The 13,890-nt window shown below is 44.9% G+C and overlaps 1 protein-coding gene across 1 annotated transcript in view; it reads left to right on the top strand.

Moving 5' to 3' along the window:
* LOC141121604 (von Willebrand factor A domain-containing protein 5A-like) overlaps positions 1-13,890 on the top strand; it is a 116,657-nt gene that overhangs the window by 47,681 nt on the left and 55,086 nt on the right. Inside the window, exons 7-9 of the mRNA XM_073611257.1 lie at positions 3,136-3,305; positions 12,019-12,107; positions 13,476-13,620. Coding sequence (XP_073467358.1) covers positions 3,136-3,305; positions 12,019-12,107; positions 13,476-13,620 — 404 coding nt within the window. The remainder of the gene's footprint in view (positions 1-3,135; positions 3,306-12,018; positions 12,108-13,475; positions 13,621-13,890) is intronic.

The raw sequence follows: 13,890 nt of genomic DNA, 5'->3' as shown, positions 1-13,890 counted from the left end.
GGGACTGTGTGACTGGGGAAACACACAGATCCGTCTTCCTGCATAGCAGAAAGACAGTACCTGTGTGATCCCCCTTGTCAGAACAGAGATTTGCCTGGTTTACACAGTGGGTGGGTGGCCGGAGGACATTGAGTCCGCCCCACCCGCTGATTGGCACGCACCCTCAAAATAGAGTTCACGTACAATGACGGCGATTCGAACGAACCAACCTGCAACAGTGTAATGATGGCGGCTGGTTGGCAGGTGGTTAAGAAAGAAGAAGATTGTGGAGGATTTTGAACTGAGCATTATTTTTTGCACTTTGATATAATTTTTGCACATTATACATGGACTTTTGCACTTTATAAGTTGTATTATGCACTGTTGGTCATTAATCATTTGTTATGTAGCTAATGGTAGGATTTAATGAATGGTTGAGGAAACTGATTGTCCTCATTAAATCCTATAACTTTTTATAGACTTACCCTTTCACTTATTTAGCGTGCGCACAAATATATTTTTACAGTAGTTTTCATGGGCCAGCCAACTCCTTTTACTAACATTTTGTAGGCAACCTGCCTACATTCTTCTCTTTGTGGAGGAGCAGATGCTTGACTTCAAGATGTTCTAAAACAGTAAACTCCAATCTGCAGCCCCGAGGGTCGGATGCAGGCCCCTGCTTGCCTTTAAACCCCTGTTTTAACGCATACTGATAGACAGGACAATTTGGTTGGTAAGCAGGCTGGTCGGTAAGTTGAGCTGGGAATTCCTTTGGTTTTGTTTTGCATGTGTTGCCCTTCCATGTGCTCCTTGCTACAAAGGCCAGCTATAGGTGAGGGCAGTGGCCATTTGTTTGTACCCTTGCTTGCCTTTATCTGGCCTTTGGTGCACTATGCCATCCACTGACACCAACAATGGGGCATGAATCCTGCCACTAATATCAATAATGGGTCACAATTCTGCGCTGTCATGTACCTGGTGAATATCGACCTGGAAAGGGGGCTTCTCTCGCACCTCTTGTAAAAAAAAACCCCTGGTAGTAATCACACGAGGCGTAAGGACACATAGTGGCACGAGGGCCAGTGTAGCAGGCAGCACCAGCTGGTGTTTCTAGGAAGCAGGTGACCGTGGATCACCAGGCAGGAACCAAGAACTGGAACATGGTGACACTTGATCGGCAGACAAGAGCATAGCCAGGACACAAGCCAGAAGGTCATCAACAGCCGGGTAGCCAGATGCAGGAACATCAGACAGAGGCAGAGTCAGAATACAAGCCGAGGTCGGTACACGGTCGGGCAGCGAGGTACACGAGTGTAAAACAGAAGCAGAGTCAGAACAGCCGAGGTCACAGCAGGCAGGCACAAATCATAAAACAGGTCAGGAGCAAACCAGGTCGTACACAGGTATGCAGATAAGGCAGGTCAAGGCTCTGGTTAAGCAGGAACTAGCTGAAGTATACTCAGCAATCCATCCGTGTCATAGCCCCGCTTGAATAGGCCGTTTGGTGCTAGTACTTGTACAGGATGTGTGTGTGCATGTGTGCACGTGCACACGGTTTCTGCACATGCTAATACGTTTGCGTGAGTGTGCCAATGCCCATTGTGCAATGAGCTTTGCTCATAATTATGAGCATGCAATAGCCTTCTTGTCCCAACATGAACTGAGCTTCTCTTACACTCCCACTGACTGAACAGTAAAACGGTCCTTTTTTAGAAAGTTTGGAGACCCTTGCTCTAAAACCAGATTGCTTTTTCACCCATGAAGGAGCCCTAAAGAGGTACTTTTATTTTTGCTGCATAGATCATGAGATATTTAGTCGTTATTGGCAAAACTTGAACTATTTTTGGAGGATGTCAAGGTTTGTTGACTTGTAGACCACAAGTATTTTCTGGATATGTTATTCTTCCTCCTCTACTTCCATCTATGCCTCCTCCATTGTCTCATCATTCTCTTCTTCCTTGATCCTAAATGTCCTTTTTTTTTTTCTCAACTTCCACCTTGGATGGCACAATCATATAACAAGAAGTACAAGAAACAGACTACTGTATATTACATAAATGAAATATTACAAAGTAACAAAATGACTACACAACCATAAATAGACCCTATCCACTCTTAAATCGCTCTTATTGGGTTGACACAAATTTGCTGGTAATACCAATAATAGTCTATGACAATAGTGAAGGTCATGAAAATAGTTTGGTGGGTGGTCCCTGTAAATGCTGTGTTGAATATGTTGGAGTAAAATTACCGTATTTATCGGTGTATAACACACACCCCAATTTTAGGAGGGAAGTTTAAGGAAAAAAACTTACATTAATAAAGTGTTTTGAAGCAAAATTAGGGTCACGGCTCATCAATGCACCCTGCTCAGTGCCCATCTACAGCCTCTAAATTGCCCATCAATGCACCCTGTTCAGTGCCCATCTGCAGCCATTAAATTGCCCAACAATGCAGCCTGTTCAGTGCCCATCTGCAGCCTCTAAATTACCCATCAATGCATCCTGCTCAGTGCCCATCTGCAGCCTCTAAATTGTCCAACAATGCACCCTGCTCAGTGCCCATCTGCAGCCTCTAAATTGCCCATCAATGCACCCTGCTCAGTGCCCATCTGCAGCCATTAAATTGCCCAACAATGCAGCCTGTTCAGTGCCCATCTGCAGTCCCTAAATTGCCCATCTGCAGCCATTAAATTGCCCAACAATGAAGCCTGTTCAGTGCCCATCTGCAGCCTCACCTTTCCCATCATTGCAGCCTCGCCAGTGTTGGATTATCCCTACTGTCTCCGAGAGAAGAGGAGGAGCAAGCGCCGCTGAATTACACAGAGCCGCGATCTCCTGTGTACCCAGCACTCCGTCACTCCCAGCCATGCCTCCTAGCCCTGCTCATATGATAGACAGAACAGTGGCACAATGCGGGGGCCAGGAGGCGTGGCTGTGAGTGACGGAGCACCGGGTACACAGGAGATCGCGGCTCTGTGTAATTCAGCGGCGCTCGCTCCTCTTTCCTCATAGACAGCAGGGATCGGTGTATAAAGCGCACCCACGATTTTCCCCTGATTTTAACGGGAAAAAAGTGCATGTTATACACCGGTAAATATGATCATCTGTTTTTAGTCTCTTTGTTACATTCTGTTTTTCTCCCTGTGTTCTGTAGGGTCCATTATGGCGGAGTCAGTGGCCATGTTCAATTTCTACCCGAGTTTCACAGCTGGACAGGAGCAGTCCAATTGCGGCGAGTTTATTTTCCTTGTAGACCAGTCTGGCAGTATGGAGTGTTCAATGAACTCTGAGCCAAATGCCCCGGAGAGGATTCAGGTTGCCAAGGTTGGTAAATTGTCCAAACTGACCATGTAAGACTGACAACTATGGAAAGGTGTCTCAGGATTCTTCTTGTAAATTTAAACAGTTGCACATTTATGATAAAACAGTCATCTAGACCAGTGTTTCTCAAACTTATTTTAGTCAAGGCACCCTTTAAAGTGGAAGTCCATGCAAAATCTAAAAAATCCCTGCATCTACAGACACTATTGATCTAACACTAACCTCTCTATCCCTGTATAGAATAATCGAGTATACATGCCTTTTTGGAAGCCGATCTGACCCGCTCCAACCGGATCCCACGCTGAGCTGTCAGCCGCCGCTTCTCTGTGTAGGCGGGTACAGGGGAGACGGATGACAACGGCAGCCCCATAGTAAGTCTATAGGTTACGCCACTTCCCATTTCTTTCACAGCCGCTGTTGTCCGTGTCCTCAGCAGAGCTTCCGGCGCTGAAGATCGAGTTGGAGCGGGTCAGATCGGCTTCCAAAAATGTCCCCCAGGGTTCTGTGCTGGGACCAATCCTGTTTAATTTGTTCATAAAGACCTGGAGGATGGGATAAACAGTTCAATCTCTGTATTTGCGGACGATACTAAGCTAAGCAGGGCAATAACTTCACTACAGGATGTGGAAACCTTGCAAAAAGATCTGAACAAATTAATGGGGTGGGCAACTACATGGCAAATGAGGTTTAATGTAGAAAAATGTAAAATAATACATTTGGGTGGCAAAAATATGAATGCAATCTATACACTGGGGGGAGAACCTCTGGGGGAATCTAGGATGGAAAAGGACCTGGGGGTCCTAGTAGATGATAGGCTCGGCAATGACATGCAATGCCAAGCTGCTGCTAACAAAGCAAACAGAATATTGGCATGCATTAAAAAGGGGATCAATTCCAGAGATAAAACAATAATTCTCCCGCTCTACAAGACTCTGGTCCAGCCGCACCTGGAGTATGCTGTCCAGTTCTGGGCACCAGTCCTCAGGAAGGATGTACTGGAAATGGAGCGAGTACAAAGAAGGGCAACAAAGCTAATAAAGAGTCTGGAGGATCTTAGTTATGAGGAAAGGTTGCGAGCACTGAACTTATTCTCTCTGGAGAAGAGACGCTTGAGAGGGGATATGATTTCAATTTACAAATACTGTACTGGTGACTAGGGATGAGCCGAACACCCCCCTTTTCGGTTCGCACCAGAACATGCGAACAGGAAAAAAGTTCGTTCGAACATGCGAACACCGTTAAAGTCTATGGGACACGAACATGAATAATCAAAAGTACTAATTTTAAAGGCTAATATGCAAGTTACTGTCATAAAAAGTGTTTGGGGACCTGGGTCCTGCCCCAGGGGACATGGATCAATGCAAAAAAAAAGTTTTAAAAACGGCCGTTTTTTCAGGAGCAGTGATTTTAATAATGCTTAAAGTCAAACAATAAAAGTGTAATATCAATTTAAATTTCGTACCTGGGGGGTGTCTATAGTATACCTGTAAAGGGGCGCATGTTTCCTGTGTTTAAAACAGTCTGACAGCAAAATGACATTTTGAAGGAAAAAACTCATTTAAAACTACCCGTGGCTATTGCATTGCCGACAATACACATAGAAGTTCATTGATAAAAACGGCATGGGAATTCCCCAAAGGGGAACCCCGAACCAAAATTTAAAAAAAAAAATGACGTGGGAGTCCCCCTAAATGCCATACCAGACCCTTCAGGTCTGGTATGGATATTAAGGGGAACCCCGGCCAAAATTTAAAAAAAAAAGACGTGGGGTTCCCCCTAAATTCCATACCAGACCCTTCAGGTCTGGTATGGATTTTAAGGGGAACCCCGTGCCAAAAAAAAAAAAAAAAAAAAAAAAAAAAACGGCGTGGGGTCCCCCCAAAAATCTATACCAGACCCTTATCCGAGCACGCAACCTGGCAGGCCGCAGGAAAAGAGGGGGGGACGAGAGTGCGCCCCCCCCCTCCTGAACCGTACCAGGCCACATGCCCTCAACATTGGGAGGGTGCTTTGGGGTAGCCCCCCAAAACACCTTGTCCCCATGTTGATGAGGACAAGGGCCTCATCCCCACAACCCTGGCCGGTGGTTGTGGGGGTCTGCGGGCGGGGGGCTTATCGGAATCTGGAAGCCCCCTTTAACAAGGGGACCCCCAGATCCCGCCCCCCCCCCCTGTGTGAAATGGTAAGGGGGTACAAAAGTACCCCTACCATTTCACTAAAAAACTGTCAAAAATTTTAAAAATGACAAGAGACAGTTTTTGACAATTCCTTTATTTAAATACTTCTTCTTTCTTCTATCTTCCTTCATCTTCTGGTTCTTCTGGTTCTTCCTCCGGCGTTCTCGTCCAGCATCTCCTCCGCGGCGTCTTCTATCTTCTTCTCCTCGGGCTGCTCCGCACCCATGGCATGGGGGGAGGCTCCCGCTCTTCTCTTCATCTTCTTTTCTTCTTTTCTTCATTTTCTTCTCCAGGCCGCTCCGCACCCATGCTGGCATGGAGGGAGGCTCCCGCTGTGTGACGGCGCTCCTCGTCTGACAGTTCTTAAATAATGGGGGGCGGGGCCACCTGGTGACCCCGCCCCCCTCTGACGCACGGGACATGACGGGACTTCCCTGTGGCATTCCCCGTGGCCCGGAGAAGAAAATGAAGAAGAGAAGAAAAGAAGAAGAGAAGAGCGGGAGCCTCCCCCCATGCCATGGGTGCGGAGCGGCCCGAGGAGAAGAAGATAGAAGACGCCGCGGAGGAGATGCTGGACGAGAACGCCGGAGGAAGAACCAGAAGAGCCAGAAGAACCAGAAGATGAAGGAAGATAGAAGAAAGAAGAAGTATTTAAATAAAGGAATTGTCAAAAACTGTCTCTTGTAATTTTTAACATTTTTGACAGCTTTTTAGTGAAATGGTAGGGGTAAGTACCCCCTTACCATTTCACACAGGGGGGGGCGGGATCTGGGGGTCCCCTTGTTAAAGGGGGCTTCCAGATTCCGATAAGCCCCCCGCCCGCAGACCCCCACAACCACCGGCCAGGGTTGTGGGGATGAGGCCCTTGTCCTCATCAACATGGGGTCAAGGTGTTTTGGGGGGCTACCCCAAAGCACCCTCCCAATGTTGAGGGCATGTGGCCTGGTACGGTTCAGGAGGGGGGGAGGGCCGCACTCTTGTCCCCCCCTCTTTTCCTGCGGCCTGCCAGGTTGCGTGCTCGGATAAGGGTCTGGTATGGATTTTTGGGGGGGACCCCACGCTGTTTTTTTTTTTTTTTTGGCGCGGGGTTCCCCTTAAAATCCATACCAGACCTGAAGGGTCTGGTATGGAATTTAGGGGGAACCCCACGTCATTTTTTTTTTTTAATTTTGGCCGGGGTTCCCCTTAATATCCATATCAGACCTGAAGGGCCTGGTATGAAATTTAGGGGGACTCCCACGTCATTTTTTTTTTTTATTTTGGTTCGGGGTTCCCCTTTGGGGAATTCCCATGCCGTTTTTATCAATGAACTTCTATGTGTATTGTCGGCAATGCAATAGCCGCGGGTAGTTTTAAATGAGTTTTTTCCTTCAAAATGTCATTTTGCTGTCAGACTGTTCTAAACACAGGAAACATGCGCCCCTTTACAGGCACACTATAGACACCCCCCAGGTACGAAATTTAAAGGGATATTACACTTTTATTGTTTGACTTTAAGCATTATTAAAATCACTGCTCCTGAAAAAACGGCCGTTTTTAAAACTTTTTTTTGCATTGATCCATGTCCCCTGGGGCAGGACCCGGGTCCCCAAACACTTTTTATGACAATAACTTGCATATTAGCCTTTAAAATTAGCACTTTTGAATTCTCCCATAGACTTTTAAAGGGTGTTCCGCGGCATTCGAATTTGCCGCGAACACCCCAAATTGTTCGCTGTTCGGCGAACTTGCGAACAGCCAATGTTCGAGTCGAACATGAGTTCGACACGAACTCGAAGCTCATCCCTACTGGTGACCCCACAATAGGGATAAAACTTTTTTGCAGAAGGGAGTTTAACAAGACTCGTGGCCACTCATTAAAATTAGAAGAGAGGCTTAACCTTAAACTACGTAGAGAGTTCTTTACTGTAAGAGAGGCAAGGATGTCGAATTCCCTTCCACAGGCGGTGGTCTCAGCGAGGAGCATCGATAGTTTTAAAAAACTATTAGATAAGCACCTGAATGACCGCAACATACAGGAATATATAATGTAATACTGACACATAATCACACACATAGGTTGGACTTGATGGACTTGTGTCTTTTTTCAACCTCACCTACTATGTAACTATGTATACTCATCTTTTCTCTACAGGGTGTGACATTGGGGATTGTTCAGCTCAAGTGGATAGATGCGTTTTAGTGCAGTGAGTCCACATCAGAGAGGCATTTATAGTTAAGGGCCTGGTAGCCCACGTTTATTAAAGGAAAAAACAACAAAAGTCCATCCAGGAATCCCACGCAGGGGTCCAAGCTTCAGCAAGTAAATACAATAGAAAATCCAAATGAAAATGCTAGCCCACCTGGCTACTCTTCAGCAGTATTGCTGCTATAGGGAACAGGCCCCTCAAACAAGCTGCTTGGATGCACACAGTCTTAGGCTCCTTGGTCACACACAGTTTCAAGAGCTTCAATGCACACAGCTTCTGGCTCCTTTGACGCACACAGCTTTACAGCCCTTCAATGCACACAGCTTCTGGCTCCCTGGACGCACACAGCTTTGAAGCCCTTCAACGCACACAGCATCTGGCTCCTTGGACGCACATAGCTTTGAAGCCCTTCAACGCACACAGCATCTGTTCTCACACAGAGACACTTACTAGCAGCCACTGCTCCAACTTCACCTTCCTCCACCCTTTCTGCTCTCACCAGTCCCTCGTTATATGGGCTGTGTGCACCTGGGCACACACCCTGCTGGCTGTCCACAAGACCCGGACACAGGGTTGGAGATCCCGTCCCACCCAAGACTCTGAAGGATCTCCAAACTACAGAGCCCCATAAGGAACTAGCAAAACCTGGAGAAAACTGCCAGAGCAGTTTTCTCCATTTCAAATTTACACTCTGTAGCTCTGCACTCAGCCAATATGCAGACTCTGTGTCTACTTTAACCCCATTTCCGTAGGGACAGAGCCTTGCTCTGCCACAAGGGATAGAGAGGTATTTTAGATTTTGCATGGACTTCCACTTTAAAATTATAGACAATCTAAAGGCACCCTTTAAAATTATGGACAGTCTTGAGGCAACCGATTCTAAAATTGAAAAAAACTATTCTAATAGCTTTTACAAACTGCAGCAGCATCCACACGTAGGACACCCAAAACAAGAGGTGATTTATTTTTCCAAAGCAAATAGACTTTTACACACTGGTACTGACTAGTATTCCAATGTTTCTCTTCTCCCTCTATTTCTCTTCATCAGTCAACTAAGGTCACCCCAGTGCTGAGGGAGAGGGGCACAGGAGGGTCAAACAAGGATGCTGTGGAGGCAGCAGACATCCTCCTTATTATTAACATTATCGGTTGTTAGGATGCCAGTGTCTAGAAAGTCGTAATGGTGCATAATGAAAACCCATGGCTTTGTGTAACTAAAAGACAGGCTTGATCCTCCTGCTTATCCATTTTTTTGTATACATCCTCCTTGTATACATTTTTTGATAAATTTTTAGGCATTTTGCCAAGGCACCCCTGAAGAAACCTCAAGGTACCCTGGGGTGCTTCTAGCTGATCTAGCATCAGGCAGAACATGGGCTGTCCTGTATGTAAGGGGATGAGTGCCTTTACTGCTTACTGATTCCTCTGAGCATCTGAACAACATCCTGCACCCAGCTGTGCAATGTTTAGCACCTCCAGTTCCACTAATTCTACAACTAGCACCAGACATCTCACACAATCCAAAGTTAGGTAGGTGGAGACTGTCTTGGATATCACACAGTCCTCAGAATGTACTGCCCCGCCCCGGGCTTCATTGTCCCACTGGCGGGGGGTGCCGGGACCGGCATGGTTGGTGTTGCTGGGTAGAGCAGAGAAAGCTCATTGCATATCCAACCACTGGTCCTCCCTCCAGTAAGTGAACCCAGATACTACAGTATGTGTATTACGTCACTTCCAGGTACAGCATTATCATTTCATTCATTGGGTCTATGAGTGACATTAGGGGTCTAATAAACCTCTGATCTCTCTTTAAAGCCATATTAAACCCACAAGAAAACACTTATTATACTGCAGGTTACCAATTCTTAGATGTGATGGCTGCATTAGTTTTCTTTTTTAGTCTTTCTTTCTTTTATTGGTGATCCTGCAAATAGGTCTGTTATTCAAAAGAACAAGCTCCCTTGCAGATGTAGCAGTTACAGACACAAGACAAACCATTTACCACTGGTTGGGGTGCTTACAATGATTAGATTTAATTTATTTACGTATAACCTTTATTCCAAAAGGAAGAACATGATTATAAAGTGTGAGCTGGAGTTTGGCTTCAGTTTGTTAGTGTATCTAAATTTGCTAGTACACCTAACACTCCCCCCCCCCCCCCCCCCCCGACTGGCAATGCTGCTGTGCCTCATGTGCTTATTCCTTCAGAGTTGTGTCTCACTAATACAGGAGGTGTGTTACTGGCCAGATCACCAGGTGAACGCAAAAGGGAAAAAGCCAAAAAAAGAAAACAAATGCAGCCACCACACCTAATGATTGGTAAGCTGCAATATATTCAATTTTTGGTGTTGGGTTTAATACATATTTACAGAGGACCTGTCATTTCCATAATGCTATCAGAAAGGGACTATTGGTCCCCTATGTGATAGCGATATAGCTAAGTAAAACAAAAAAAGTTTAAAAAATTAAAATAACAAATACTTTTTCTTTTAAAGCTCCCCCCCTCCCCCCACATGTGCAAAATGACATTTGCACCACTCTTATTATTGGGTTTTACCATGCCCACCAGAGTGAGAGAAATTATTTTAGGGCCTTCATTCATGACTGTAAACTGATGAATATAAGGGCTGTTAAAGCATCGCCTATGGACAATTCTGGGAACCAAAGTTTGTTACTGTTTCACGGAGGATGCATACAGTTTTAAGGCTTAAAATGTTGGGTACCTATTTATTTTGATGCAACCTTACCCTTTATATTTTAACAAAAATTTGGGTAATATATTGCGTTTATGTGTCCTAAAATTATCTTTTTGGGGGGAGGATTAGCGAAAACTGGAGTAGACAGAATCTGGATCTGGCAACCAATCAGCTTCTAGCCCCAGCTTGCTCAGCTAAGCTTTGAGAATGAAAGCTAGAAGCTGATTGGTTGTCATACACAGCTACTCCAGATTCTGACTGCTCTAATCTTTGTAGATTTCCCTCAGTATGTTTTTCACCGAAAATATTTGTTTAAAATAATAGTTGTGCTAATATCATGTGACCAAAAAAAAATGCAACTACCACCATTTTATTATCCAGGGTTCCTGCTTTCAAAAAATGTAAACCTCCAGGTCTAAAATGTTTTTTTATCTTAAAGTGGATGTAAACCCTCACATATATCTAGTGAAGTGAACAGCCTCATTTGATACACAGAAATGAAACAAATCTCCCTACATATGTTTTTCGCGTATATCTGCTGTCCTTCCCTGTCTACACTGTTTGGAAAGTGCACATTGTGTTACAAATCTTGCTTCCTCTTAGGCAGAGGAATGAAGGAACATGCAGAGCTGCAGTCTGAATAGACAAGCTCCCTGCTATTGTTCTTCTAAGCACCCCCCCCCCCCCCGACACAAAATTTCAGCTACTGTTATCTCCTGTATCGGAGAACTTGTCAGAGGTGACGCATGCTGATAACAAAGGAACGAAGCACCAGGGAGAAACAACACTTAGAGCTTTGGAGAGAGATAAGTAAACACTACAGATATACAGTATGTGCTTAGGTCAAATTTCATGAATGGGGTTTACAACCATTTTGTGCAAAAAGAAAAACATTTTTGCAAAAACAGTTCTAGCAGTAAAAGGGTTAAACCATTTTGCTACTTTACTGAAAAATGTATCCATTCTCTGCATGAATCTTCTAATTACTGAAAGATAAAACACCCACAGTCTCTAGATTACAATGGATGATTGCATACCCTCTCAAATCTCCCAATTCGCAGTTTACCTACTGCATGTGAGCTGACAAGCAGCTCAAGCTTTTTTTAATCAGCAGGAACCAGCCGAGATTTGAACCGTGTATGGGCAGGCTGAATGTACCAAGTTGATCAATCAACCAACCTGATAAGTTTTACCTGCGATTATTGCTCACGGCTGCTATAGCCGCTAGCAATATTCACTGTCTTTCTTCACTTAATACCTGAACTGATAAGGGGACCTCATTTTGCTGGAATGTGAAGGTAAGGTCAAGTTCAGAGAAGTGAGTTGATGCCGGGCTTGATTTGTAACAGTATAAAGTCAGGTGAAGTGAACCTGCGTGCCGCGGAAGCATATTGCTCCGAACTGTGTAGGCAGTACTCCAACTCATTAAGCTGTGAATGTAAATTTCAGCTTGCGTTATTGACCTCTGTAAACAACAGGCTTTTTATTTAACCAAAGCAGGTAAGCAGTGCCTGTTTCTCTCAACATGGCCAATACTATAAAATAGCTGAGCCAAATTCCGACCCATGGTGGTGTATTACTGCTAACCTTTGTATATTTGAAGTATGTTTAATACTTATGCTTTTTCACCCCATCCAATGTCTTTCCTCTGCAGGAGACGCTGCTTCTTCTATTGAAGAGTTTACCTCTCGGGTGTTACTTTAATATTTATGGCTTTGGCCACCATTTTAAGTCTTTCTTCCCGTGAGTATAAAAGTTGGGCTGTGGGCAGCCGCTATGTGAAGCAGTTTCATTAAAAGGCTTTAAATCCGTGATGAACCTTTACAGAATGGGCTTCTGTATATAAGTGTCATGATGTATATGGCTGTATGGCAATCTCTGAGGAAATAAAGTAACCATTAGGGATGAACTTGGAGGAGAAAATAAGTTTAACTGGAACTCAAGTTGTTCGCAGTTAAGGAAATTGTCCATTTGATGCAATAGCAACCACTTACCAATCATACCCATCCTAGCTTTTAAACCATGGTTTGGTGGCTTAGCAGAACCGACCATGGAGGTTTTCATGGATGTTATCCGCCCTTCCTATAACATTTAGGGTTCCCAGCAGCCTTTTGTCAGTGTGTTTTGGAGAGACCTGGAGTAAATAAGAAGAGCTTCAGGGAGCGATAGCTGCCGATGTACAGTACTATATGCAGTACTATCAACAATGCACTGAATTATAGTGTGGTGGGCTATATATTATTGTACTATATACATTACACTGAATTACAGTGTGGTGGGTTATATATTAGTGTACTATATACATTACACTGAATTACATTGTGGTGGGCTATATACTATTGTACTATATACATTACACTGAATTACATTGTGGTGGGCTATATATTATTGTACTATATACATTGCACTGAATTACAGTGTGGTGGGTTATATATTATTGTACTATATACATGTAGCGCTGGTAGATTTATGATCTACCATTTGATAGGTAAATTTAGTGAATTGCTCGTTATAGGAAGTTAGATTTGCCTCTGTTCCAGCTTGGCTGACGTTGCGTGTGCTTCCACATTGTGCCGGTGGGTGTCGTTGTTACCATCGGCACAATGTTGAAGCGGATGAGTGCTCCTCTGTCCCGGAGACAACTCGGTGGGGGTGGTCCACCGAGGGTATTTATGGGACAGACGCCATGTTTAGGGGTTAGTTTTCAGCCACCTGCTGGCCCTCCTGGCCGACAGGTATGTGTTAGAGTACCACCTCGTGGTCCTCCGTCCTGGAGGCCCGCGTCGCTGCCTTTGGCCAATTATGGCTCTGTTTGCTTACGGCGCTGTGATTGGCCAAAGCATGCGGGTCATAGTGCATGCTTGGCCAATCATCAGCCAGCAAACCACTGCGATGACGCAGTGCATTATGGGGCGTGATGCGCTGCTCGGCCCATAATGTTCGATCTTAGGCGAACGATCAAATAGCCGATGTTCGAGTCAAACTCATTTTCGACTCTAACAGTCAGCCCATCCCTAGTCCCGATCACCCTGCAATCTGCCCCATGTGAGTTGCAGTTTACATCCCCTCCAGCAACCATATAACATGACCTTGTTAATTAATGTTCCCCAGGGAGAGTGTGGAGTACACACAGCAGTCCATGGAGGAGGCGGTGACGAAGGTGAATGAAATGGACGCCAACTTTGGAGGAACAGAAATTCTCACACCTCTACAGAAGATCTACCAAACAGCTGGGAGAGCCGGGCACCCCCGACAGGTCAGTGAGGCTGTAAAACATTTGGTAGCTGCTGCTGAGTGTGGAGTAATAGAGTTTCAAGCACTCAGGTTATGCCTGAAGTTCTCCTATAATATAACTTTAGTATGAAATTCTATATTAAGGCAAGACAGTAAAATAAAGTGTTGATGAATTGCATTGCTCAGTTATTTCTGTTTATACTTAAGCAATGCTGCTTTCAACGGTCTCCTTCACACGGGGTATATGAATCCTTACCCCATGTGGCATCTGTGCGTGTGCATGGTCTTGAAC

Source organism: Aquarana catesbeiana, linkage group LG01 (genome assembly GCF_042186555.1).
Source record: "Aquarana catesbeiana isolate 2022-GZ linkage group LG01, ASM4218655v1, whole genome shotgun sequence".
NCBI classification, from domain to species: Eukaryota; Metazoa; Chordata; class Amphibia; order Anura; family Ranidae; genus Aquarana; species Aquarana catesbeiana.
Note: the sequence above shows the minus strand (reverse complement) of the source record. Positions and strands in the feature narration are given on the sequence as shown.